The sequence below is a fragment of the Rattus norvegicus genome, chromosome 15, assembly GCF_021556685.1.
Source record: "Rattus norvegicus strain SHRSP/BbbUtx chromosome 15, alternate assembly SHRSP_T2T, whole genome shotgun sequence".
Lineage (NCBI taxonomy): Eukaryota > Metazoa > Chordata > Mammalia > Rodentia > Muridae > Rattus > Rattus norvegicus.
In genome coordinates this window covers 37,117,141-37,144,102 of record NC_141548.1, presented here as the reverse complement: position 1 = coordinate 37,144,102, position 26,962 = coordinate 37,117,141, and the positions used below count along the sequence as shown (strand labels likewise).

Below are 26,962 nucleotides of genomic sequence, written 5' to 3'. Positions count from 1 at the left end.
AACTCAAGACACAGGCCCACAGGAACAGCTGAAGACCTGTAGAGAGGAAAAACTACACGCACGAAAGCAGAACACTCTGTCCCCATAACTGACTGAAAGAGAGGAAAACAGGTCTACAGCACTCCTGACACACAGGCTTATAGGACAGTCTAGCCACTGTCAGAAATAGCAGAACAAAGTAACACTAGAGATAATCTGATGGCAAGCGCAGGAACCCAAGCAACAGAAACCAAGACTACGTGGCATCATCGGAGCCCAATTCTCCCACCAAAACAAACACGGAATATCCAAACACACCAGAAAAGCAAGAGCTAGTTTCAAAATCATATCTGATCATGATGCTGGAGGACTTCAAGAAAGACGTGAAGAACTCCCTTAGGGAAACACAGGAAAACATTAATAAACAAGTAGAAGCCTACAGAGAGGAATCGCAAAAATCCCTGAAAGAATTCCAGGAAAATACAATCAAACAGTTGAAGGAATTAAAAATGGAAATAGAAGCAATAAAGAAAGAACACATGGAAACAACCCTGGATATAGAAAACCAAAAGTAGAGACAAGGAGCTGTAGATACAAGCTTCACCAACAGAATACAAGAGATGGAAGAGAGAATCTCAGGAGCAGAAGATTCAATAGAAATCATTGACTCAACTGTCAAAGATAATGTAAAGCGGAAAAAGCTACTGGTCCAAAACATACAGGAAATCCAGGACTCAATGAGAAGATCAAACCTAAGGATAATAGGTTTAGAAGAGAGTGAAGACTCCCAGCTCAAAGGACCAGTAAATATCTTCAACAAAATCATAGAAGAAAACTTCCCTAATCTAAAAAAAGAGATACCCATAGGCATAAAAGAAGCCTACAGAACTCCAAATAGATTGGACCAGAAAAGAAACACCTCCCGTCACATAATAGTCAAAACACCAAACGCACAAAATAAAGAAAGAATATAAAAAGCAGTAAGGGAAAAAGGTCAAGTAACATATAAAGGCAGACCTATCAGAATCACACCAGACTTCTCGCCAGAAACTATGAAGGCCAGAAGATCCTGGACTGATGTCATACAGACCTTAAGAGAACACAAATGCCAGCCCAGGTTACTGTATCCTGCAAAACTCTCAATTAACATAGATGGAGAAACCAAGATATTCCATGACAAAACCAAATTTACACAATATCTTTCTACAAATCCAGCACTACAAAGGATAATAAATGGTAAAGCCCAACATAAGGAGGCAAGGTATACCCTAGAAGAAGCAAGAAACTAATCGTCTTGGCAACAAAACAAAGAGAATGAAAGCACACAAACATAACCTCACATCCAAATATGAATATAACGGGAAGCAATAATCACTATTCCTTAATATCTCTCAACATCAATGGCCTCAACTCCCCAATAAAAAGATATAGATTAACAAACTGGATACGCAACGAAGACCCTGCATTCTGCTCCCTACAGGAAACACACCTCAGAGACAAAGACAGACATTACCTCAGAGTGAAAGGCTGGAAAACAATTTTCCAAGCAAATGGTCAGAAGAAGCAAGCTGGAGTAGCCATTCTAATATCAAATAAAATCAATTTTCAATTAAAAGTCATCAAAAAAGATAAGGAAGGACACTTCATATTCATCAAAGGAAAAATCCACCAAGATGAACTGTCAATCCTAAATATCTATGCTCCAAATACAAGGGCACCTACATACGTAAAAGAAACCTTACTAAAGCTCAAAACACACATTGCACCTCACACAATAATAGTAGGAGATTTCAACACCCCACTCTCATCAATGGACAGATCATGGAAACAGAAATTAAACAGAGACGTAGACAGACTAAGAGAAGTCATGAGCCAAATGGACTTAACAGATATTTATAGAACATTCTATCCTAAAGCAAAAGGATATACCTTCTTCTCAGCTCCTCATGGTACTTTCTCCAAAATTGACCATATAGTTGGTCAAAAAACGGGCCTCAACAGGTACAGAAAGATAGAAATAATCCCATGCGTGCTATCGGACCACCACGGCCTAAAACTGGTCTTCAGTAACAATAAGGGAAGAATGCCCATATACGTGGAAATTGAACAATGCTCTACTCAATGATAACCTGGTCAAGGAAGAAATAAAGAAAGAAATTAAAGACTTTTTAGAATTTAATGAAAATGAAGGTACAACATACCCAAACTTATGGGACACAATGAAAGCTGTGCTAAGAGGAAAACTCATAGCGCTGAGTGCCTGCAGAAAGAAACAGGAGAGAGCATATGTCAGCAGCTTGACAGCACACCTAAAAGCTCTAGAACAAAAAGAAGCAAATACACCCAGGAGGAGTAGAAGGCAGGAAATAATCAAACTCAGAGCTGAAATCAACCAAGTAGAAACAAAAAGGACCATAGAAAGAATCAACAGAACCATAAGTTGGTTCTTTGAGAAAATCAACAAGATAGATAAACCCTTAGCCAGACTAACGAGAGGACACAGAGAGTGCGTCCAAATTAACAAAATCAGAAAATCAAGGGAGACATAACTACAGATTCAGAGGAAATTTAAAAAATCATCAGATCTTAATATAAAAACCTATATTCAACAAAACTTGAAAATCTTCAGGAAATGGACAATTTCCTAGACAGATACCAGGTACCGAAGTTAAATCAGGAACAGATAAACCAGTTAAACAACCCCATAACTCCTAAGGAACTAGAAGCAGTCATTAAAGGTCTCCCAACCAAAAAGAGCCCAGGTCCAGACGGGTTTAGTGCAGAATTCTATCAAACCTTCATAGAAGACCTCATACCAATATTATCCAAACTATTCCACAAAATTGAAACAGATGGATCACTACCGAATACCTTCTACGAAGCCACAATTACTCTTATACCTAAACCACACAAAGACACAACAAAGAAAGAGAACTTCAGACCAATTTCCCTTATGAATATCGACGCAAAAATACTCAATAAAATTCTGGCAAACTGAATCCAAGAGCACATCAGAACAATCATCCACCATGAACAAGTAGGCTTCATCCCATGCATGCAGGGATGGTTTATTATACGGAAAACCATCAACGTGATCCATTATATAAACAAACTGAAAGAACAAAACCACATGATCATTTCATTAGATGCTGAGAAAGCATTTGACAAAATTCAACACCCCTTCATGATAAAAGTCCTGGAAAGAATAGGAATTCAAGGCCCATACCTGAACATAGTAAAAGCCATATACAGCAAACCAGTTGCTAACATTAAACTAAATGGAGAGAAACTTGAAGCAATCCCACTAAAATCAGGGACTAGACAAGGCTGCCCACTCTCTCCCTACTTATTCAATATAGTTCTTGAAGTTCTATCCAGAGCAATCAGACAACAAAAGGAGGTCAAGGGGATACAGATCGGAAAAGAAGAAGTCAAAATATCACTATTTGCAGATGACATGATAGTATATTTAAGTGATCCCAAAAGTTCCACCAGAGAACTACTAAAGCTGATAAACAACTTCAGCAAAGTGGCTGGGTATAAAATTAACTCAAATAAATCAGTTGCCTTCCTCTATACAAAAGAGAAACAAGCCGAGAAAGAAATTAGGGAAACGACACCCTTCATAATAGACCCAAATAATATAAAGTACCTCGGTGTGACTTTAACCAAGCAAGTAAAAGATTTGTACAATAAGAACTTCAAGACACTGAAGAAGGAAATTGAAGAAGACCTCAGAAGATGGAAAGATCTCCCATGCTCATGGATTGGCAGGATTAATATAGTAAAAATGGCCATTTTACCAAAAGCAATCTACAGATTCAATGCAATCCCCATCAAAATACCAATCCAATTCTTCAAAGAGTTAGACAGAACAATTTGCAAATTCATCTGGAATAACAAAAAACCAAGGATAGCTAAAGCTATCCTCAACAATAAAAGGACTTCAGGGGGAATCACTATCCCTGAACTCAAGCAGTATTACAGAGCAATAGTGATAAAAACTGCATGGTATTGGTACAGAGACAGACAGATAGACCAATGGAATAGAATTGAAGACCCAGAAATGAACCCACACACCTATGGGCACTTGATTTTTGACAAAGGAGCCAAAACCATCAAATGGAAAAAAGATAGCATTTTCAGCAAATGGTGCTGGTTCAACTGGAGGTCAACATGTAGAAGAATGCAGATCGATCCATGCTTATCACCCTGTACAAAGGTTAAGTCCAAGTGGATCAAGGACCTCCACATCAAACCAGACACACTCAAACTAATAGAAGAAAAACTAGGGAAGCATCTGGAACACATGGGCACTGGAAAAAATTTCCTAAACAAAACACCAATGGCTTACGCTCTAAGATCAAGAATCGACAAATGGGATCTCTTAAAACTGCAAAGCTTCTGTAAGGCAAAGGACACTGTGGTTAGGACAAAACAGCAACCAACAGATTGGGAAAAGATCTTTACCAATCCTACAACAGATAGAGGCCTTATATCCAAAATATACAAAGAACTCAAGAAGTTAGACCGCAGGGAAACAAATAACCCTATTAAAAAATGGGGTTCAGAGCTAACAAAGAATTCACAGCTGAGGAATGCCGACTGGCTGAGAAACACCTAAAGAAATGTTCAACATCTTTAGTCATAAGGGAAATGCAAATCAAAACAACCCTGAGATTTCACCTCACACCAGTGAGAATGGCTAAGATCAAAAACTCAGGGGACAACAGATGCTGGCGAGGATGTGGAGGAAGAGGAACACTCCTCCATTGTTGGTGGGATTGCAAACTGGTACAACCATTCTGGAAATCAGTCTGGAGGATCCTCAGAAAATTGGACATTGAACTGCCTGAGGATCCAGCTATACCTCTCTTGGGCATATACCCAAAAGATGCCCCAACAAATAACAAAGACACGTGCTCCACTATGTTCATTGCAGCCTTATTTATAATAGCCAGAAGCTGGAAAGAACCCAGATGCCCTTCAACAGAGGAATGGATACAGAAAATGTGGTACATCTACACAATGGAATATTACTCAGCTATCAAAAACAACGACTTTATGAAATTCGTAGGCAAATGTTTGGAACTGGAAAACATCATCCTGAGTGAGCTAACCCAATCACAGAAAGACATACATGGTATGCACTCATTGATAAGTGGCTATTAGCCCAAATGCTTGAATTACCCTAGATGACTAGAACAAATGAAACTCAAGACGGATGATCAAAATGTGAATGCTTCACTCCTTCTTTAAAAGGGGAACAAGAATACCCTTGGCAGGGAAGAGAGAGGCAAAGATTAAAACAGAGACTGAAGGAACACCCATTCAGAGTCTGCCCCACATGTGGCCCATACATATACAGCCACCTAATTAGACAAGATGGATGAAGCAAAGAAGTGCAGACTGACTGGAGCCGGATGTAGATCGCTCCTGAGAGACACAGCCAGAATACAGCAAATACAGAGGCGAATGCCAACAGCAAACCACTGAACTGAGAATAGGACCCCCGTTGAAGGAATCAGAGAAAGAACTGGAAGAGCTTGAAGGGGCTCGAGACCCCATATGTACAACAATGCCAAGCAACCAGAGCTTCCAGGGACTAAGCCACTACCTAAAGATTATACATGGACTGACCCTGGACTCTGACCTCATAGGTAGCAATGAATATCCTAGTAAGAGCACCAGTGGAAGGGGAAGCCCTGGGTCCTGCTAAGACTGAACACCCAGTGAACTAGACTGGTGGGGGGAGGGCGGCAATGGGGGGAGGGTTGGGAGGGGAACACCCATAAGGAAGGGGAGGGGGGAGGGGGATGTTTGCCCGGATACCGGGAAAGGGAATAACACTCGAAATGTATATAAGAAATACTCAAGTTAATTAAAAAAAAAAAAAAAGACAGGAGGACCCTGCTGGCCAACCAGGTGATCTGAACTTGTGAGCTCTCCAAGGTCAGGGAGTGGCTATCTCAAAAAACAAGATAGAATGGGGCTGGAGAGATGGCTGTGTGGTTAAGTTGCTCTAGTAGAGGACCCAGGTCCAGTTCCCAGCACACAGGCGTTGGCTCACAAGTATTTGTAAGTCCACTTCCTGGGATCTAATACCTTTTTCTAACCTGTGCGAAAATTAACATGCATATGATAAACATAGATAGATACATTCAGGAAAAACACTCATTTTTTTATTAAAAAAAAAAAGCAGTCTTAGAAACAAACCAAAGAGTGGTAGAGAGCAAAGGCCAAAGGAAGTCGCTGTCCTCTCTACATGCAGACACACAACACAGACACAAACACGCATACTCATGAATGCACACACACACACACACACACACACACACACGCCTACACACACACTTAGGAAAATCTTAGAAAGATTTTAATGTATGGGTGTACCCATGTGTTGACTCTGTGGAGCTGGAGTTCAGACAATTGTGAGCTGGCAGCCTCGAGCTGGGAGCTGGATGCAGACCCTGTGAAAAACTGGAAGAATAGTACACGTGAGGAAGCACAGAGCTATCTCAACGTCCTCTAAAATGCTGAAGAGAAAAGAGATTGTGGCTGCTATAACACACAAGGAAGTTTGGGGGTAGCTGTGGTCACTCATACCTCATTTCCACTGCAAAGAAGCTGAGAAGAGCCAACTTCCATGTAAAGCGGGGTGGGTAGAAAGACCCTATCTTTAAAAACATCGTGAGATCCAGGTGTAGCCATGTATGGCTTTAGTCCTAGCACTCAGGACCAGAGACAGGTGGACTCTACTCTGAGTTTCAGTCCACAGAGGCCACAGTGAGACCCTATCTCAACAGGGACAACAGAGTGAAGGTCTGTGATATGGTTGTGGAGGCAACCATGGTCACTGAATTCTAAGAAGGCCTGGGAAGCCACCAGGAATGGCCTCTGTATCTTGCTTTGGTTTCTCTGACTCCATGGTTTCAGTCATTGCCTGCTCTGCATTCTTAGGCAGGAACAGGGGAGTCTGCCTGAATAGAGATCAGTTACCAAGGACAACTGTGTCTGCAGACTGAGGGTTCTCACAGGAGTTCCATGGCTCACATCCGGTCATCTAGTGCACAGTGGCCAGTGCTCTGAGTCCTGGTCCACTCTGCCTCCTCTTCAGCCCTGTTCAGAACCATGTCTGACTTGTGTCCATCAGGAATGCTTCACACCAACTCTGGGTTTCTCTCACTGTGCAGCTGTATTCATCAGGACTGGTGGAGTGTGGTCCTCATGATCCACGTAATCCAGCCAGAAGCTTTGCTGTCAAATCAGTGAAGAAAGAGATCTGGAGAGGGAGAAGATTGGTAAGTTGACATGTCTCCTTATCCATAAATCATGAGTCTTTTGTACTACGTTCAAAGGACAGTCTTCATGGGTGTGGAGACATGGTGCAGCAGTTCAGAATGCTTGCTACCCATCCAGAAGTCCTGAGTTTGGTCCCCATCACCAAATGGCAACTCAGAACTGCTTGTAACTCCAGTTCCAGGGTATCAGACGCCCACTGCTGGCCTCCACAGAGACATGTACTTACAGACTTGTTCTCTCAGACACAGAAGTAAAGTAAAATAAACCTTCCACCTAAAAACAGAGTCTGTGGTAAAGTAAGTTTCGAGAAACAAGAGGAGAGCTGGAAGGTGGACTGTGAGACCCTGCCTCAGCTGACGCTCTCTGCTTACATCAGGAGAGCAGGCTTGAGCCCCTTCTGTCTGAGAGAAAACACTGGTCAGACAGGCTGGAACAAGTCCTTCCTGTCACTTCAGCAGAGCAAGTTCCAATTTCACAGCTCAACAGCGCCATCTCAGTTCTTCCTCTGCTGTCCTGCCACAGAGCTGCAGGCAGCATGCAGGGCAAAAGGCTTCATCCTTGACATGGAGGACAATGTCCTCTGAAGGTCACAGGTGACTGATGTCTTTCTGCACCAGTTTGGGTGGTTATCACTGACAGCATCTGCCTGGGAGCTGAGGGCATATGGGCCTTTCCAGGAAAGAGGAGGGCTCAGAGGCTCTCCTCCAAGGTCAACTGTGTCTCCTGGCTACATTTATAACAGGCCATTTGCAGATGAGTAAACAGGATGTCAAGTCTGAGTATATCATGGCTGACCACACCCACAGTAAGGTATCGATGACTGGAGACACACACGTATGTTAGGTTGCAAAGCCTCATTATCTATATCAGCAGGAGCTATGTAAACTGTCTTCTAATTAGAAAATGGCAGGTCATCAACTGAAATGTAAGCTTCATTATTCTGTGCTGATTGGTTTTGGTTCATGACAAGTGTTAAGGAAATCTACCATTGGATTCTAGAGTGGTGGGTCTCTCTCAAGCTGTGGGTCTGTTCCAACAGAAAATACATATTTCAAGTGGTCTTAGGAACCACCAACCATTCACTTATTTTCTTTGGCCCTTTATAAATGCAATTTACCCACTGATCTGATTCCTGGTTCCTAAGCCCATGGAAAATATGTATTCCTATGGTCGTGACCCACAACATGAGAACTACTGTTGTAGAGTTTGTCTACATGGAAACAGCCCAGACCAGAATGAGGACAGCTGGGTAAACAGAATATGGAGAAAGCGGTTGTGATCCGTGAGAGTTTTCATGGACTTTCCTATTGGGAAACTGTGATGCATTGGAAGTGCAGGCAACAGAAAGGGATGCGAAACAAACATGTGGCATGAGCTATTCTCTCAGTGACAAGTGTTTCTAGAACCTTGGTTTCTGCACAATTGCTGGGTGCCTACCTCATGGAGGAGAGAGGCCAGTAGCGAGGCAGTAACAGAACAGCCATGTACATGCTTTGGGGGGATCAGTATCATCCTCACACAAAGGCTCCTCAGAAAGTAGGGCCTTTGAACTCTTTCATAGCATGGGAACAAAGGTAAGGAATTCCCAGGGGAAATGTCTAGGTTGGGGTTGTCATTGCTGTGGTGAAGCCCAAGGACCCAAGCAAGTTGGGGAGGAAATGGTTTATGTGGCTTATATATTCACCTCATAGTCCATCGTGAATGAAGTCGGGCAGCAACTCAAAAAGGTCAGGAACCTGGAGGCGGGAGCTGAGGCAGAGGCCAAGGATGAGTCCTGCTTAATGGCTTGCTACCCATGGCTTTGTCAGTCTTCTCTCTTACAGGACCGAGGGATGCTAGCCCAGACGGCTCCATCCACAGTGTTCTGGACCCTCCCCTATCCATCGCTAATTAAGTAATGCTCTAGAGGTGTGCCTACAGTCCGGCCTTCTGGAGGCATTTTGTCACCTGATATTCTATCCTCTGACAGGACTTATCCTCATGGCAGAACTGTCAGCAAGTGTATTGTGAGGTAGCAGTCTCATGTGTTTCTGTGTTCATGCAGCTATGTCGCTCCTCCACAATTAAATAAGTGCTCTAAACCAGGAGCTTTGATCTAGAACTCTACCTCTATGTTAATCTTATTATTCATCTACGTTTGACTTTTCTTTGTGTCTTTCCTTACGTATTATGTTCGGATCCTTACCTGGGATCCCAAAAGTGCTGTCCCATTTCTGCTTAGACCTCCTTTAGTCAAAGGATAGAGCCAACTAGCCTGGGTCACGACTGGCCTGCCTGTCATCACAGGATAAGGCTCTGGTAGTGCACAAAAGCTTGTGCAGGCACACAGCGCCTAAGGTCTCTCTCCGCCATCCATGTAACATCAGATAGAATGGAAATAAAAACCTGATCAAAAGAGATAATGTGTTGTTCAGAGATAATGTGTTGCTTTTAGTGTTGTTCACTCTCTGCACATTCACAACAGGACCCCTTTATTTCACTTTTCCTTCAGTAGCAACTCCGTAGAGAGGGTACCACCATCCCAGGGAGAAAGGTCTGTCTAAGAGGAAGCCATGGAGAGTGCCAGCTGAAATCACAATGTTTAGTGACACAATAGGAACTGCTCTGATATCAGGATCAATGTCCCCCAACCAATTCCCTGCCTATCGATAAAGAAGCTGGCTAGCTTTGCTTTTAAAAGATCTTCTAAAAAGCTCGTATTTATTCACTTTCCAACCCAATACCAGCCCTCCCTCTCCCCCCAGTACTCACTCACAAAAGTCCTCCCCCAATTCTACCTTCCTTTTCTCTTTTGGAAAGGGGACACCCCCCTTTGGATGTCACCCTCCACTAACTTCCCCCAGGAAAACTTCATTATAAGAGGGATGTTTTTCTTTTTTAATTGTGTTTCTGGTAAGCACCTACATGCTTTGTATTTGTGTAAAACTTGATACAAATGTCTATACCAGCCTTCTCTTCCAGTCGGCTACAGTTTCGTGGAAACTTCCTCATGGGTTACCAAATCTTTTGTGTGCCCGTGAAGACTGGGATATGTCAGTGATATCCAGGACAAAACACATGTCTGTTGGCTTAAATAATATTTAAGAACATCCTTACTTTTTTAGCAAAGAAACAATACTAACTCATTATGATCTGTTCTTCCATAGAAATGCTCACTGTGTAACAAAGGAGGTGCCACCGTGGGATGTGATTTGTCATCCTGTAGGAAGAGTTACCACTATGTCTGTGCCAAAAAAGACCACGCAATTCCTCAAGTTGATGAGGATCTTGGAACTTACAAGTAATCAAATAGCTTTAAAACTCCATGGTGGAGAGGTGGGGATGGGTAAGGAATGGCTAGGCTGTGACATATTTCTCAGGCTTAATTTATGCAAATGAGTTTCACATGAGAACAGGATTATGGGACACCATGAGGAACTCAGCTTCTCATTTCTACACATGATGGGAAAAAGAAGTATTCAAAGGTTTTATGACTTTCCAAAACTTCTCTGTACTCTCTTCTTCCTGGGAGAGCTTTATTCATAATGGTAGCATGCATGTCCTACAAGACACAGGAGCCAGTTCAGGCCTGTTTTTCTCTGCAACAGAAAAACACCTTCCTTCACTCACACATCCACAAGTCATGTGTCTGTCCTCCCACCTTGGACCCAGGCATGGAACTGAGGCTGTCAGAGCTGACAGCAAACACCTTTATCTTCAGAGTCCACTTGCCAGCCCTTAGCTTGTTACTGTTTGTAAAAGCGCATTCAGTGGTAAACAGTATTTTTATGTATGTATTATTGATAAACAGATAGAAGAACTTCACATTCATTGTTGATGTTCAGAAGGAACTCACTTTACTGTGAAAGTCATTAATAAACACACAATCAAATGAAAGTGACTAAATACCTACTGTAAATAGTTTCTGTTTTTTAGACAGAATCTTACCAAGTAGACCAGGCTGGCCTTGAAATCACAGAGATAACTTTAAAAAACTGTTTATTGACCACACTGGAAGTACTTACTCTATTCAAAAAAAAGCTTTAATTATTTCAGTAAGGAACAAGTGGGCTTCTATGTTCTTAGATATTTAATTTCAACATTGAGGGTCATAGAATAACTGAGACACCTCACAAGGTGCTGAGGGACACTCAGAGAGAATGAACCCGACAAGACATCATCAGGTTGGCACATTAGTGCAGAGAGGACACAATGAACATGAGCTCATGGGAGATTCCGAAGTAGAAAGGGGCTTTGCCTAGACTCAAAATTATTGACACTGGGGACAGGGAAGACACAGGTGAGAGTCTATGCTAATATTTTCCATACTTCTTTATGTTACAAAAACTCCTAGGCAAGCATGGTATATAAACCTAAAATCAATGTTCAGGAGAGATAGGACCCAAATCCAAGTCCCTCTGGGAATGCAATTGAGACCAAATGAAAGGTGCTCAGAGGATGCAGATCTAGAGGAGGTGACTAAGCTGGGTGCTGCTGGGAAGGCTGCATGGAGGGCACTGGGTAACAGGAGGACCCTAGGTCTGCTAAGGGCTGAGACAAAGGCAAGCCTGGGCAGAGAAGTCCCTTACAGTTCCTCACTGCAGTCCTCCAGCCTGCTATGCTGCCTTCCCTCTGAAGACACTGGCCAAATCCAAGTTCTGACCTTGAAAAGTCGTTCTCCACAGTACTGCACAAGTGTCTCTGTGATCTGTGAAGATCAGCAGAATTGTGGGTCGTCGGACTGAAATTTAAAATCCTAGACCCTAGGTCTTCAGATGCCCCTCATCACAGCATAGGAACTAATACGGCTCAAAATGCTCACCCAGCATTCACACCTTCAGAGACCAGAGTCCTCTTTCTACTGCTCAAAGGGCACAAAATCTGTGGCCACCCTCACACACATCGGGTGTGGACTCACAATTTGATGCAGACTTAGAAACATTTATTTTTAAAAATGAATACTTCAGCCAGTGTAGTGTCATGTAGCTTTTCTCCTAGCACTGGGGATGCAGAGGAAAAACTGTTAGAGGATCCATTTGTGGATCTCTACAAATTAAAAGATTCGGTGATTCTTTAAAAATCTGTATTTTCAGAATATTTTGCCCAGAACATCCTCCACAGCAAGAAGAGACCAGTGAACGTGGTAAGTTTCTAAAGTGAGTTTGAAGAAAGCTCACTACTTAACTGAAATCTGAGATAATCTAATCTCTTCTCATTTGTAATATTTTATGAGCCCCTTTGTGTGGATGCCTTCGGTTACAGATGGTTGTGAGTCACCATGTGGGTGCTGGGAAGGGGACCTGGTTCCTGTGGAAGGGCAGTGAGGGCTCACAAGCACTGAGCCACCTCTAGTCATTGTCGTTGGTTTATAACTCATTGGAAAGTACTTAAAAGGGTCCCTTTACATTAGTGTATATAGACAGGGAATGGGGATAGTAATAAGTGTGCGTTTGTCTCTTTCTGTGTGTGTCTCTCACACAATTCCAGGACAGACTGAGGTATATGGATAATTATTTACTAAGAAGCCTACTCTAGATGAAGACAACAGGACTGCCCACATCTTTGCAAGCATTAGCTTGAGCACATATGATCCAGATAGGAGAACTTTGATAATATTGTACCTTTTCATCATTATCTATAGCCAGAGTTGAGGATTCTGTTCAATGAAACACCATCTGCCATTTTTAAATTCCATATCTGCACATGTTTTTGTACAAGTTTATCCAGTTAAAGGATTTGTTTTAACAATGCATACAGTAACACACACACACACACACACACACACACACACACACACACACACACAAACATTCGAGACAGCCCTTGCTGTCCTGGATCTCACTCTGGGGATCTGGCTAGCCTTCACCCTGTAGGTCCACCTGCCTCTGCCTCCTCAGTGCTGAGATTAAAGTGTGCACCACACCCACTCGGCAGTCTTGCTTTGCATAGTCCAAATCTTGAATGGTTTCTCTTTTAGCTGATAGTCCAAGCGTGAAGAAGACAGGAAAGAAGAAAAGTCTCTCATCGGGCCCTCCCACAGAGGTAATTTGACTTAGACCTAATTTCTTCACATAATGTCCTTACTTAGATTTCTAAATGCCAGAGACTCACAGTTTTCAAGTCACTGGAGGAGTTGGCATTTGCACGCCATCCTTCCTGTGTGTTCTCAGTGGAGCGGAAGCTGCTCTTAGGGTGGCATCTTGGAGAGAATCCTGCACTCAGGAAGAACAGATCATCCTGACCTGGAGAAAGCATACTAAGAATAGTAGGAGACTAGAGGCAGAGGGGATGACGTCATTCCTTAGCTTCTGTCAATCATTCCTTGAAGCATGTTAGTGCAAACCTGTGTCCTTTCACAGCACTTAGTCCTAAACAGGCTGAGAGTACAGACAAGCATTCACTCATAACCAAGTGTTTCCCAGCTACATGGTCCACACCTAACCAAATTTCTAACTTAAAATTTTCTGGATTAGGAGATATAAAATGTAAAAGAAGTTGGAGAGTTTTGAAACAGTTTTTATATCAGTTTCTATACGTTGAGTTAGTATCAGACAACAATCACTCCTTCTTATTCAGAGCACAAACAGCACACCCTGTAGGCCCTAGCTATTTAACAGTGCCACTTGGATCCAGGAGTTCATCAAGACCAAGCTGAAAGAGAAAGTTTGTCTAATACATTGTTTGTGTTGTTAGATTTGATTCATAGACTTGATTATGTAGCAGAACATTTGATTTGTGTGCTATTCCAGGCCAATATGAAAAGTCAATATACTCTTGGTTTTCTTTTCCAGCCAAAAAAGATGAAATTCAGTAGCTTTAAAAGACTCATGAAGGAAGAGCCTCACGGCCACAAAGGTTTGTCCTCAGTGATGGCTGTACAAACGTGGTGACCTCCAAATATTTATAGAAATGTTGTCATGCTTCGATCTTTATTCTTGTGGGCATCTGATATGTATGTAATAAGGACACCAATCCTTACTATAGCTATGCAGTCCATTACAACACTGCTGTGTCAAAGTTCTTGGAGCTGGAATGGCCCCTTTCTTCTCATTCTGAGAAGACACACTTAAAAGGGCTGGGATGTTTGTCTGAGGCCACAGTTCTGTGGTATGCTACCCCACACAGGGACAGGTGGCTATGTCCTTACTATGCCAAATCTGTGACAAATATGAGGGACTGTCATCTCAAGCATCTTACAAAACTATATTAAATTATACAGTTATAAGCAGAGAAATTTCATTTTGGACCATTTACTCTTTGAACTACAGAACAATGAGACACGTATGCTCACCCATCAACTGGTAAAGTACATAGTGACCACATGATGTGAATCACTGTCCATTTCCTCCTAACAATGCATCCTTTGTTTGTAGATGCAGCTGTCAAAGCTCCTTTTCTTAAGAAATGCCTAGAAGCAGGACTTCTTACTGAATTATTTGAACAGATACTAGAAAAAATGGATTCAATTCATGGAAGATTCATGGATGAGACTGCTTCAGAGTCAGGTGCTGAGTGGGCTAAATGTAAACACATTCTAGAAAACACACCTTCTCATGCTTTCCCTCCCTTCTTTAACCCATTCTTTAAGAACACACATCATGGGCTGGAGAGATGGCTCAGTGGTCAAGAACACCACTTCACTTGCAGAAGACTCAAGGTCAGTCCCCAGCATCTGCATGGTGGCTCACAACCATATCTCCAGTTTGAGGGGAATCCAACACTGTCTTCTGTCCTGTCCAGTTTCCAGGGATGAACATGGTACCCATATGTACACATGGGCAAAACACTCATACACAAACTAAGAAGTAATCTAAAGAATTTATGTTAGCAAATCAAGAAGATATTGAAAGTCACAGATTCTATATTTAGTGCCAAAAATGCTCTGAGACCAGGAGATCTCTTTCTCAGAGGTGTACTCACCTGTGAGGAGAAATCATCGAAACTGTGTTCTGTTAATTCGGCTGGTGTATTATACCAGCTGCAGTCACTGTTTGAAGATATATATTTAGTATATTTAGTGTGTGTGCTTGTGTGTCTGTGTGTGTGTGTATATGTGTGTGTGTGTATGTATGTGTGTGTGTGTGTGTGTGTGTGTGTGTGTGTGTGTGTGTGTGTAGGAGGTGGACATGTGAGTCTAAATGCCCTCAGAGAATACAACTGTGTGATCCCTTGGAGCCAGAATTATAGACAGTTGTAAACCACACAACGTGGGTGCTGTGAATCAGCATCGAGGTTATAATTTTGATGCACCTCAAGTTCTATTTCTTAATAAATCAAGGGCCTTAAGAAAACTATAACAGGCGTCAAGTAGATACCTTGCTGCTGAATAACACAGATTGTTGAAGAGGTCCTGAGTTCAGTCCTTTCAGCCGTATCTGGCAGCACACAACTGCCTGGACCCTCAACTTCCTGGGAATCTGACACTTGTATGAACTCTAGGACACACACACACACACACACACACACACACACACACACACACACACTCAGATAAACCTGTTTTGAAGTATTATTTGTGCCCGTGTCACAGAACACACATGCAAATAATGACAAAACCAAAGGATATGTTAGCAGTTTCAAGGAGGACTTTTGTTTTCTAATTTTTATTTGCTTATTTTCTCAAGACTAAGAACTCTCAAAGTTTGGGGTGCCTCCTAATCACCTGGGGCTCCCTGGAGCACAGGTGCTCCCTCCCCAGAAGTCCTGGCTGCACAGAGACAGTGAGCTGAGACTTCTCCCACTTCCCTGCTGGGCCTGCACTGAGCTGCCCTTCTCTGATCCTCTCTCTTCCTGTTGGGGTTATTTTCTCTTTCTCCCTGTGTGACTTATTCACATTAAAATTAACACAGGAAACTGTTTCTCCCTCTAGACTATGAAGGGATCAAGACCTTACTGTTTGACTGTGGACTATTTGGAGACATACTAAGAAAATTCCAAGAAGGTAGGTGATTCATAAAATAAGGAACATTTAGAGACATTTATGATTCAGATCACAATGATGGGTGACAAGTTAGTGAACACTTTTCATCAAATAAAAAGATCCCATAAAACCAGCATGACAGGGAGAGAAAAAAAATCCTGCAGAAACCCTCCATAATAGTACACATAGAAAAAGATATAGACAATAGAGAAATAGAAACATGGACAGTAAGGCAGATGGAAAGACAGAAGGACAGCTAGACAGACCAACAGAGAATGATAGACCACTGTTTAGAAACAACAGTTGTTTGTACGGGCTGGAATACAGTGCTGTGTTTTCCAGGGAGACAAAAAACACTGTGGATACAGAGAAGTGACTGGCTTTGGCCCTAATCTAGAATATTCTGACCATTGCATAGACAGGCCCAGGCTGGAAGTCAGGAGCCTTCCTGCAGCCTCTCTGCCCCAAGGCAGCAAGAAGGTATCATTAGTGGTCTGTCCCACAGCCCCTGTCCTTCTCTCTGGTTCTTTTCCTAAGATTTGTCATCAAAGCATATATCTGGAACCACTGAGTACTACCGTTCTAAAATTAATCGGGAAAAGAAAAAAAGTAAGGCTATCCAAGATACCTTGATTTTGGGTTTTTCGTTTGTCAGTTTTGCTTTTGCTTTTAAATTGTAGTGTGCAGGTAGGAACAGGGAGACCTAGTCTTCCATAAGAGTGATGTGTTTTAGCTGTGTTTTGTGATGCACAACTGTAATCCTAGCAGTCGAAAGGGTGAGGCAGGAGGATTGCCAGCCTAGGGGACACAGTGAAACCTTGTCAGAAACAAACATAAGGAGCCTGCATTTGCGATCCCCTCTCAGCAGCAAACACTTCTGTGTGCTGCACCTCTGGCTATGGGCGATAGTCCGATTGTCACAGGACTGGTGTGAGTAACTTCTCCACTCTCATTGCATAACACCACACTGCCTGACGGTGATCTTTTCTAGTATGTGCCTGTCAGTAAAGCAATTAAACAGCAGGTTTCCCTGTTGAGAAGGCATTTTGTGTCACCTCAATGTGCACAGTCACTTTAGGGTGACGATCTGTTACTTGTTCCTAATTGAACTCTGTAATAATCGGTTGTGGTCAGCAGAACCATTATTTTAAAAGTCATTTCAGACTGTCTGTGATTCAGACTAACTTAAAAATACCCAGCTTTTAAAAACCTGTATTTCCTCTGGACCTCCATGTGTCTGGAAAATGTCTCACTGCATGTGATAGGGTCATGTCAAGACACTACCTGATAGAGTGACTTTCTGATCTGGAAGACTCAGCCCAGTATTTTAAGGTGAGTACAGGTATGCAGTCATTCTGACAACTAAGAATTTTAAGGCTCAATTGTGAAGATTCTAAACCCAACTACAATCACCTTGGTTGGTTTCTACAGTAAACATTTTCTGTTCCTAAACCATAACCAAAGTGCAGATGTTCCACTGTCCTTAGAGCCAGAGGTGTGCTCATGAAAGGGTTGTCACTGGAAGGCCAGCCACATACTCCAGAGTCTGAATGAAGGAATACTGTGTAAGCTTGTTCTACCAGGAAGGAATCAAATTCACAAGACACGTGCTGGCGTCCACACTGAGTCAGGAAGGGCAGCAAAGGTGCAAATGGCCTGTCTCCTCAGACCACTCTGTCTCCTCATTTGAGGTCCAGTGGCTGTAATGTGGCTATCTGAACTGAACCGGACTAGAGACAGTAACCTATTCCTAATCATGTTCCTGCACACACTGAAGCCATCTTTCTTCTTTTAAAGTAATCAAGAGTAAAACTTGTGAATATGAAGAAAGGCTGAACCAGATGAAGCAGAAGCTTGAGGCACTCGCAGACTTACAAGAAAACCTGTGCTCATTTCAAGAATGTGGGGACCTGGACCCCTCAGGCTCTACCTCAGGGTCCTTTCTACCTCCTGAGGACCACCAGTGCAGATGCCAGGAGTCTCCTGAAGTGCAAGCAGGCTCAGGAGACAGCCTGTGACAGATCCAGTCCCCTCCAGCTCTGACCTGCTACTGCTCAGCCAGGCTCCATACCTGACAGGTTGTTTCTTGGCTCCTCTCTAGTCATCTCACTTGTCCTGCCTTCTCCTGACAGTAACAGCTGTTCCTCAGGTCAACTGGATCAGGCCCCCATGTCCTCTAAGGAGCAGGAAGTCCTCCTACCTACCCTACCCACCCTAGTCAGGGGCAGCCACACCACAGCCTTTGCTCATCCTTCTGTGGAATCTTAGAGCTTTCTTCTTGCTTCTGCTACTCCTGCAGTAGGTCTGTGTCATCATGGTCTCCTCTCAGTATTAGTGACTTCATCAGAATGGAGCAGAGCCTCACTCCTGTGCATAGCTCGCTAGTACCCTAGGTTTCTGCTCACTACCACTTTCCCAACATTGAGCACACTTAATAAATGCTTGACAAAACACTGTGAAGAATCAACAGTTTCTTTAATACAGTTCCCAGCAGCCCTCATCTGTAACAAGACACAGTGCACTATTCTGTTCTTACCAGTTCTGTGGGTCTCCATCAGTCTTTTTAGAAGTGTCTTTTTGGGCACAGTCATTACAAGGGCAAACTTCATCTTCAAGACCGAATCCGGCATTTCAACTGGGCTCTTTGAATAAGAGCACCAGGGGAATAGGGAATGTGGAGAACGAAGGCTTTCCCCACCTGACAATATGCATCAGATCTGCGTGTGACACTGCCCTGACCCTTCACTCCTCTCACATTCACATTTCTAATTTCCTCCCATGATCCTCTGGGTTACAGTAAAGCACCTGTCAGAATGAAGTTGGGCCGTGTCCTAACATTGGGTCTAGTTTGTAATGAGTGCTCACGCCTACGTGTGTAGGAATCACTCCTGTACAAGATTGTGGTGACCAAGGCCAGTCTAAGCCACTTCTTGGCAGGTCAACTGGAATGACTGCAGTGTGAGCGCCCGTCTGAACCAGCTGGGACACTTATGTTAGGGCTTCCTCTGCTGCTTTATTCAACTGGAATTTGTTCATCTCAGTAAATTATGTGGCACAGAAAGCACTCTTTGGTGTTTATAAAGTAGGCGTATATTGGGCAAACTGATAAAATAAACCTGCTGTTATTACTGAAAAATCATCAAATACTCACAGCCCTCACTTTAATAACAGAAAGCAGACAGCTGAACTGACCTTTCCCAGTTGCTCTCTGACCTCCACAAAGATGGCACATTCACACCTCCATGTGCAAAGGTCATGTTTAAAAAGTCACAGATCCCATTACATCACTGCTGTTAGCCCAACCTCCACTTTCTCTGTAGAGCCAGTCTGTCTCACAAGGACAGTGGCTTTTTCCATCAGACGCTTCAACTGTCCACTTGTAACAGAAATAAGATCTTTTTGTGGTGAGTTAGTGGAGAAATAGCTGACACATTCAGAATGGTAACTTACTTTTATTCTAACACTGATGATGTTAAAAATTGTGATACAATGCAAGTAACAAAATTCAACACCTCTACCATTTTCGGTTGTTTTCTTTCTCCATTTCTACCTTTTAAAAATATATAGTTCACTAGCATAAAATACAGCCAAAATTATTGTTCAACCCAAAACCTCTTCACTTTGCAAAACAGATGCATTTAACATCTATATTCTCTCCCATCTTCTGGCGTCCAGTCTTTCTCCCTCCAGGAATTGGACCCCATCCTATTTGTTGTTTTGTGGGTGACTTAACATTTCATTTAAATTTACAAATTAATCCATGTTGTATCAAAATACAAAATACCTCCCTTTTTCAGCCTACATAGTACTGTATTCTAAAGAGGAAATCCTGCCACATGTGTGCATGCCTGACTTGAGATTGTTCACTAATGTCATTCAGTGTATGTGAGTACACTGTCACTGTCTTCAGACACACCAGAAGAAGACATTGGATCCCATTACAGATGGTTGTGAGCCACCATGTGGTTGCTGGGATTTGAACTCAGGACCTCTGGAAGAGCAGTCAGTGCTCTTAACCACTGAGCCATCTCTCCAGCTTACTAATATCATTCAAAAATTACATAAATGCATCCTAAACACTAAATGTGAAATATCATTCTAATAAGTGCAAAGATCCAGTTTGGGATCTTTTGAGAAATGTAACTTCCTGCCTTCCATTATTACATCAGAAGAAAACATTAATTCCAAGATAGTTTGTAGTTCTCTATGATTAAAAGTAAAGTCAATCTCCAATGTCTATTTTATTTCCTCTTCTGAGAAAGACTCGAGCATCCTCCCCTGGGCTCTCCTTCCTATTTGGCTTCTTTGGGTCCATAGATTGTAGCATGGGTATCCTTTCAGTAATGTCTGTCCACTTCTCAGTGAGTACAAACCAGACATGTCCATATGGGGCTCACTCAGGATGATATTTGCTAGTTCCATGTATTTGCCTGCGAAAGTCATGATGTCTTTGTTTTAGTGGCTCAGTGGTACTCCAGTGCAAATGAACCAGATTTTCTGTATTTATTCATCAGTTGTGGGACATCAAAAGGGAAGGGGAAGATGGAGTGGGAAGAGGACTTGCGTGAGGCATTGCTGGGAGGAGAGGAAAGGCTGATATTGGGTAGTAAAGTAAATAAATACATTAAAACATCTCAATAAAAAATTAAAGAGTATATTAAATACTCGAAGGCTTTTAAAAGGACACTTATTTCAACACACACACACACACACATACAAATGTACACACTCACTGTAGCTGCTCAGCAAGCTAAAAGTGTGCCTTCTGCTAGCTCAGAAAGTCAGTATGATGTCAGGTGAGCTACCTATGGATATGAATTTGTAGCTGTAATTTGTGTGTGTGTGTGTGTGTGTGTGTGTGTGTGTGTGTGTGTTTTGTGGAGATGTTTTTCAAGTGAGACCACCAGTGACTTTCCTAAAGTTACTGCTTCAAGGCTCTAAGTCACAGGACTGTTGTTCTACAGATGATCTACCACAGCAAATCACGTAATGTCCACTATCCATCCTCGTCAGGAAAACTGTCACTGAGGAGGCAGGGGCACGATCAGGAAGAAGGCCTTTGAGCTGTAGTTCGTATTCATCCTGTCTGTCATCACACCTGCCTGTCTTTGGTGCCTCAGTCACCATCCACCCTGACTTAATCTTTGACAAATGACCTTTTTTTTTTTTTTTGGAGCTGGGGACCAAACCCAGGGCCTTGTGTTTGCTAGGCAAGTGCTCTACCACTGAGCTAAATCCTCAACCTGACAAATGACCTTTTCAGGAAAAGAATTGGTATGGAGTCCTAGCTTAGTGTATGACAAAAGTATTCCTAACACAATTAAAGAAAAATTTAAGGAAAAATGGAAACCGGAGAGGTGAAGGTGAAGCTTCATTTAAGTTTTGATGGAATTTGGCCCAGGCTCCTCCCACCACCTAAAACTATGAGCATTCTATGGTGTCCTGTACGAGGGGTGGCTTTAGCAATCACATCAAGTCAGAAAAGAACAGCCACGCAGAGTGTGTTTGTGAGTAATTATAAAGGGTACGATAGTGTGCACCCTGTTCGTCATTGCACCCTAGTGAAGCACTGTTGGGAAATTAGGGGAGGTTAGTTTCTGTAAGACTCTCCTCTATCTAACCAAGCTCCTTTACCATCAGCTTGTCATAGGTATTTCTAGTTCCTTCTCTATAGGAACTTAAGTCCTTTATTACTTCTTCGTCTTCTTGTTGTTATTGTTCTTCTTGTTGTTCTTGCTCTTCTTCTTGTTCCTGTTCTTCTTGTTCTTGTTCTTCTCATCTTGTTCTTGTTCTTCTTGTTCTTGATCTTGTTCTTCTTGTTCTTGTTCTTCTTGTTCTTCTTCTTCTTGTTCTTCTTCTTGTTCTTCTTCTTGTTCTTCTTCTTGTTCTTCTTCTTGTTCTCCTCCTCCTTCTCCTCCTCCTCCTCCTTCTCCTCCTCCTCCTCCTCCATCTCCTCCTCCTCCTCCTCCTCCTCCTCCTCCTCCTCCTCCTCCTCCTCCTCCTCCTCCTCCTCCTTCTTCTTCTTCTTCTTCTTCTTCTTCTTCTTCTTCCTCTTCTTCTCTGTGCCTCTGTGTAGACACCATACACATTTAGCAGTGAGAGGACAACTGTAAGTCTGCTGTCTCTCTCCACCATGTGGGTCCTGGGGATGAGGTTAAGTCATCATGCTTAGTGACAAGAGCCTTTACCTGCTATGCCATCTTTACATTCTTACATGCCTATGCATTAAGAGCATCGAACAAACTTAAATATACCTTGACTGTTTAAGTGGTTTAATGCATATTAAGAATATTCCTTGAGATCCCCCCCACAGTGCTGATGCCCTCACAGAAGTTTGGTGACTGTGAACAGCACTCAGGGAGCACCATCTAGGGCCTGTCCTCCACAGTGTGGAAAGACTTGTTGCCAAAGGTCTAGGGATATTTTACTGACTTTCTTATTTCTTTTTTTCTTTTTTTTTTTCGGAGCTGGGGACCGAACCCAGGGCCTTGTGCTTCCTAGGCAAGCGCTCTACCACTGAGCTAAATCCCCAACCCCTTTTACTGACTTTCTTAATCCAAGTCCAAAACATCCTCTCATAAACTTAAAAAGCAAAAGCAATGAACTATTCTTCCTTTCTCAATGTTCAGTCAAGTGTGAGAAAGTCACATGTAAAAATATATATCTAGGAGTGACTTCAGGCCCGACACCAGAGGTAAGACCAACTTTTCTGCTCCAAGTGACCTGCCTGGTGGACTCAGGACACACAAAGGCAAAATTCTTCTGGGACCGGACACTTCCGGTTTCTATCTGTTGCCCGAACCTCGCTGATGCCAGCCCACAGCTCCCTGCTCCTAAACCCCTTGGGAGAGAGAACTCATCGCCCAGATGTGAGGGCACCACTCCTATCCAACTTTGCCCACATCCCTGGCCCAAGAGTAAACTGTATAGGGCCTCTGGAAACAGGAAGATAGGTGCACTCAAGCTGCAGAAGCCCTGCGGTCCAGAGTGTGCCCAGATCTGAAGGGATCCAGTCAAACATGCTCCCTGCACCCAAATCCCATGGGAGGGAGAACTAGACATTCAGAGGGGCAGACATGCCTGGGAAACCAGAGAGGACTACTCTCTGCCCACATTTCTGACTCTAGAGGAAAACCACCTAGCACCACCAGGGTCCCCTGGGCACAGGGACCCAGAAGTAGGGGCAGGCCCTTCTGGTTGCTGACCTCTCAGAGAGCTGAAACCCAGCCCCGAGGAGCGACTTCAGGCCTGAGATCAGAGGTAAGACCAACCTTTCTGGTCCAAGTGACCTGCCTGGTGGACTCAGAACACATTCCCACAGGAACACCTGAAAGCCAGTAGACAGGAACGACTACACACCTGAAAGCAGAACACTCTGTTCCCATAACTGGCTGAAAGAAAACAGGAAAACAGGTCTACAGCACTCCTCACACACAGGCCTATAGGACAGTCAAGTCACAGCTAGAAATAGCAGAACAAGGTAACACCAGAGACAATCTGATGGCAAGAGGCAAGCACAGGAACCCAAGCAACAGAAACCAAGACTACATGGCATCATCGGAGCCCAATTCTCCCACCAAAGTGAACACTGAATATCCAAACACACCAGAAAAGCAAGATCTAGATTTAAAATCACATTTGATCTTGATGATAGAGGACTTTAAGAAAGACATAAAGAACTCTGTTGTGGTTTGCCCTGAAGTTATCTATATTTTGATGCTAATTGCACTGCCCCAAAGACAGCTGCCTAGTCATGTATTCAGAACTCTGGTGACTTCACCAGAACCACCTCCCCATTGAATTTGTAAAGTATAAGTGAGGGGCAGGTACAGGATAGAAGGAGGCCTGTCATTGGCGGAGAAGGAAGGATGGACGGGAGAGAAGTTTGAAGGAAGAGGAGGAGACTAGAAGAGAAAGGAGGAGACAGGACAGAGGAGAAGGTGAGAAGCCATGGCAGGCAATATTAAGATTCTCTTCTGTGTATTTACAGGTTGTTAATAATGTTCCTAAGGGATGGATGGTACCAGGCTTTGTATGTTTAAGTGGGCAATTACATCTTACCAATTGGGTCAAAGGTTATTGTGTTGTGTGTTCTTTTATGTGATGATTTGAGTGTAGGAAAGTGTGTGGCGGCAGGAGACACTGGGCCGCTGAGGAATGGGGTTGTGTTTCCCCCAAGATATCTAGTAGATATCTTGGGGCACTGCAGTGTGGACCTAGTGGGGAAAAAGGCAACCTTACTTTTTTTATTTTTATATATTTACAACAACAGAACTCCTTTAGAGTGTTTAGAGGAAAACACAAGTAAACAAGTAGAAGCCCTTAGAGAGGAAACACAAAAATCCCTGAAAGAATTACAGGAAAAAACAATCGAATAGGTGAAAGAAATGAAAATGGAAATAGAAAGAATAAAGAAAGCACAACGGGAGACAATGCTGGATATAGAAAACCAAAAGAAGAGTCAAGGAGGAATAGATACAAGCAACACCAACAGATTATAAGAGATAGAAGAGATAATCTAAGGAGCAGAAGATTCCATAGAAATCATTGACACAACTGTCAAAGATAATGTAAAACAGAAAAAGATACTGGCCCAAAACATACAGGAAATCCAGGACACAAGGAGAAGATCAAACCTAAGGATAATAGGTATAGAAGAGAGTGAAGACTCCCAAATCAAAGGACCAGTAAATATCTTCAACAAAATCATAGAAGAAAACTTCCCTAACCTAAAGAAAGAGATGCCCATAAACACACAACAAGCCTGCAGAACTCCAAATAGATTGAACCAGAAAAGAAACTCCTCCCATCACATAATAGCCAAAACACCAAATGCACAAAACAAAGGAAGAATATTAAAAGCAGTCAGGGGAAAAGGTCAAGTAACATATAAAGGCAGAACTATCAGAATTACACCAGACTTCTCACCAGAGATGATGAAAGCCAGAAGACCCTGGACAGATGTCATGCAAACCCTAAGAGAACACAAATGCCAGCCCAGGCCACTGTATCCAACAAAACTCAATTAACATAAATGGAGAAACCAAGATATTTCATGACAAAATCAAATTTACACAATATCTTTTTTACAAATCCAGCTCTTTAAAGGATAATAAATGGTAAAGCCCAACACAAGGAGGCAAGGTACACCCTAGAAAAAGCAAGAAACTAATCATTTTTCAAAAAAACAAAGAGAAGACAAGCACACAAACAATCTCACCTCCAAATATGAAGATAACAGGAAACAACAATCACTTTTCCTTAACATCTCTCAACATCAATGGACTCAATTCCCCAATAAAAAGACACAGATTAACAAATTGGATATGTAATGAGGACCCAGAATTTTGCTGCCCACAAGAAACACACCTTAGAGACAAGGGTGGACACTACCTCAGAGTAAAAGGCTGAAAAACAACTTTCCAAGCAAATGGTCTGAAGAAACAAGCTGGAGTAGTCATTCTAATATCCAATCAAATCGATTTTCAACCAAAAGTCATCAAAAAAGATAAGGAAGGACACTTCATATTCATCAAAGGAAAAATCCACCAAGATGAACTCTCAATCCTAAATATCTATACTCCAAATGCAAGGGCACCTACATACATAAAAGAAACCTTACGAAAGCTCAAAACACACATTGCACCTCACACAATGATAGTAGGAGATTTCAACACCCCACTCTCATCAACGGACAGATCATGGAAACAGAAATTAAACAGAGACATAGATAGACTAAGAGAAGTCATGAACCAAATAGACTTACCAGATATTTATAGAACATTCTATCTAAAACAAAAGGATATACCTTCTTCTCACCTCCTCATGGTACTTTCTCCAAAATTGTCCGTATAATTGGTCATAAAACAGGCCTCAATAGATACAGAAAGATAGAAATAATCCCATGTGTCCTATCAGACCACCATGGGCTAAAACTGGTCTTCAATAGCAATAAGGAAAGAACACCCACATATACATGGAAGTTGAACAATGCTCAACTACTCAATGATCACCTGGTCAAGGAAGAAATAAAGAAAGAAATTAAAGACTTCTTAGAACTTAATGAAAATGAAGGTACAACATACCCAAACTTATGGGACATAATGAAAGCTGTGCTAAGAGGAAAACTCATAGCTCTGAGTGCCTGCAGAAAGAAACAGGAGAGACCATATATCAGCAGCTTGACAGCACACCTAAAAGCTTTAGAACAAAAAGAAGCAAATACACCCAGGAGGAGTAGAAGGAAGGAAATAATGAAACTCAGAGCTGAAATCAACCAAGTAGAAACAAAAAGGACCATAGAAAGAATCAACAGAACCAAAGGCTGGTTGTTTGAGAAAAACAACAGGATAGATAAACCCTTAGCCAGACTAACGAGAGGACACAAAGAGTGTGTCCAAATTAACAAAATCAGAAATGAAAAGGGAGACATAACAACAGAATCAGAGGAAATTCAAAAAATTATCAGATCCTACTACAAAAGCCTATATTCATGGAAAATCTGGAGGAAAGGGAAATTTCTTAGACAGATACCAGGTATTGAAGTTAAATCAGGAACAGATAAACCAGATAAACAACCCCATAACTCCTAAAGAACTAGAAGCAGTCATTAAAGGTCTCCCAACCAAAAAGAGCCCAGGTCCAGACGGGTTTAGTGCAGAATTCTATCAGACCTTCATAGAAGACCTCATGCCAATATTATCCAAACTATTCCACAAAATTGAAAGAGATGGAGCACTACCGAATTCCTTCTATGAAGCCACAATTACTCTTATACCTAAA

The 26,962-nt window shown here is 42.4% G+C and overlaps 2 protein-coding genes across 9 annotated transcripts in view; one reads left to right on the top strand and one right to left on the bottom strand.

Annotated features, from left to right (window-relative positions):
- The window catches only part of LOC120093070 (PHD finger protein 11-like), a 49,531-nt gene that overhangs the window by 4,137 nt on the left and 18,432 nt on the right, over positions 1-26,962 (top strand). Inside the window, 9 exon segments of one of the 8 annotated variants that reach the window (NM_001447507.1) lie at positions 7,173-7,280; positions 10,428-10,561; positions 12,354-12,403; positions 13,238-13,302; positions 14,052-14,115; positions 14,634-14,765; positions 14,849-14,917; positions 16,130-16,201; positions 17,978-18,631. In NM_001447507.1, the coding sequence (NP_001434436.1) occupies positions 7,173-7,280; positions 10,428-10,561; positions 12,354-12,403; positions 13,238-13,302; positions 14,052-14,115; positions 14,634-14,765; positions 14,849-14,917; positions 16,130-16,201; positions 17,978-18,198 (915 nt within the window). In that variant the 3' untranslated portion in view covers positions 18,199-18,631. 8 annotated transcript variants of the gene reach the window in all.
- On the bottom strand, positions 20,471-25,299 carry LOC148000977 (uncharacterized). The gene is made up of 2 exons (XM_087587114.1): positions 23,452-25,299; positions 20,471-22,322 (listed from the first exon to the last, which is right to left on the bottom strand). The coding sequence occupies exons 1-2, from the start codon at positions 23,563-23,565 to the stop codon at positions 21,849-21,851; spliced, it is 588 nt and encodes a 195-aa protein (XP_087443240.1). The 5' UTR covers positions 23,566-25,299; the 3' UTR covers positions 20,471-21,848.

Coding starts and splice junctions, on each gene's coding strand:
- LOC148000977 (XM_087587114.1), bottom strand. CDS start 23,565: ATGGGAACAGAGTGTTCTGCTTTCAGGTGTGTAGTCGTTCCTGTCTAC. Junction 22,323..23,451: donor AGGTCACTTGGACCAGAAAG/GTTGGTCTTACC, acceptor CCTCATCCCCAG/GACCCACATGGTGGAGAGAG.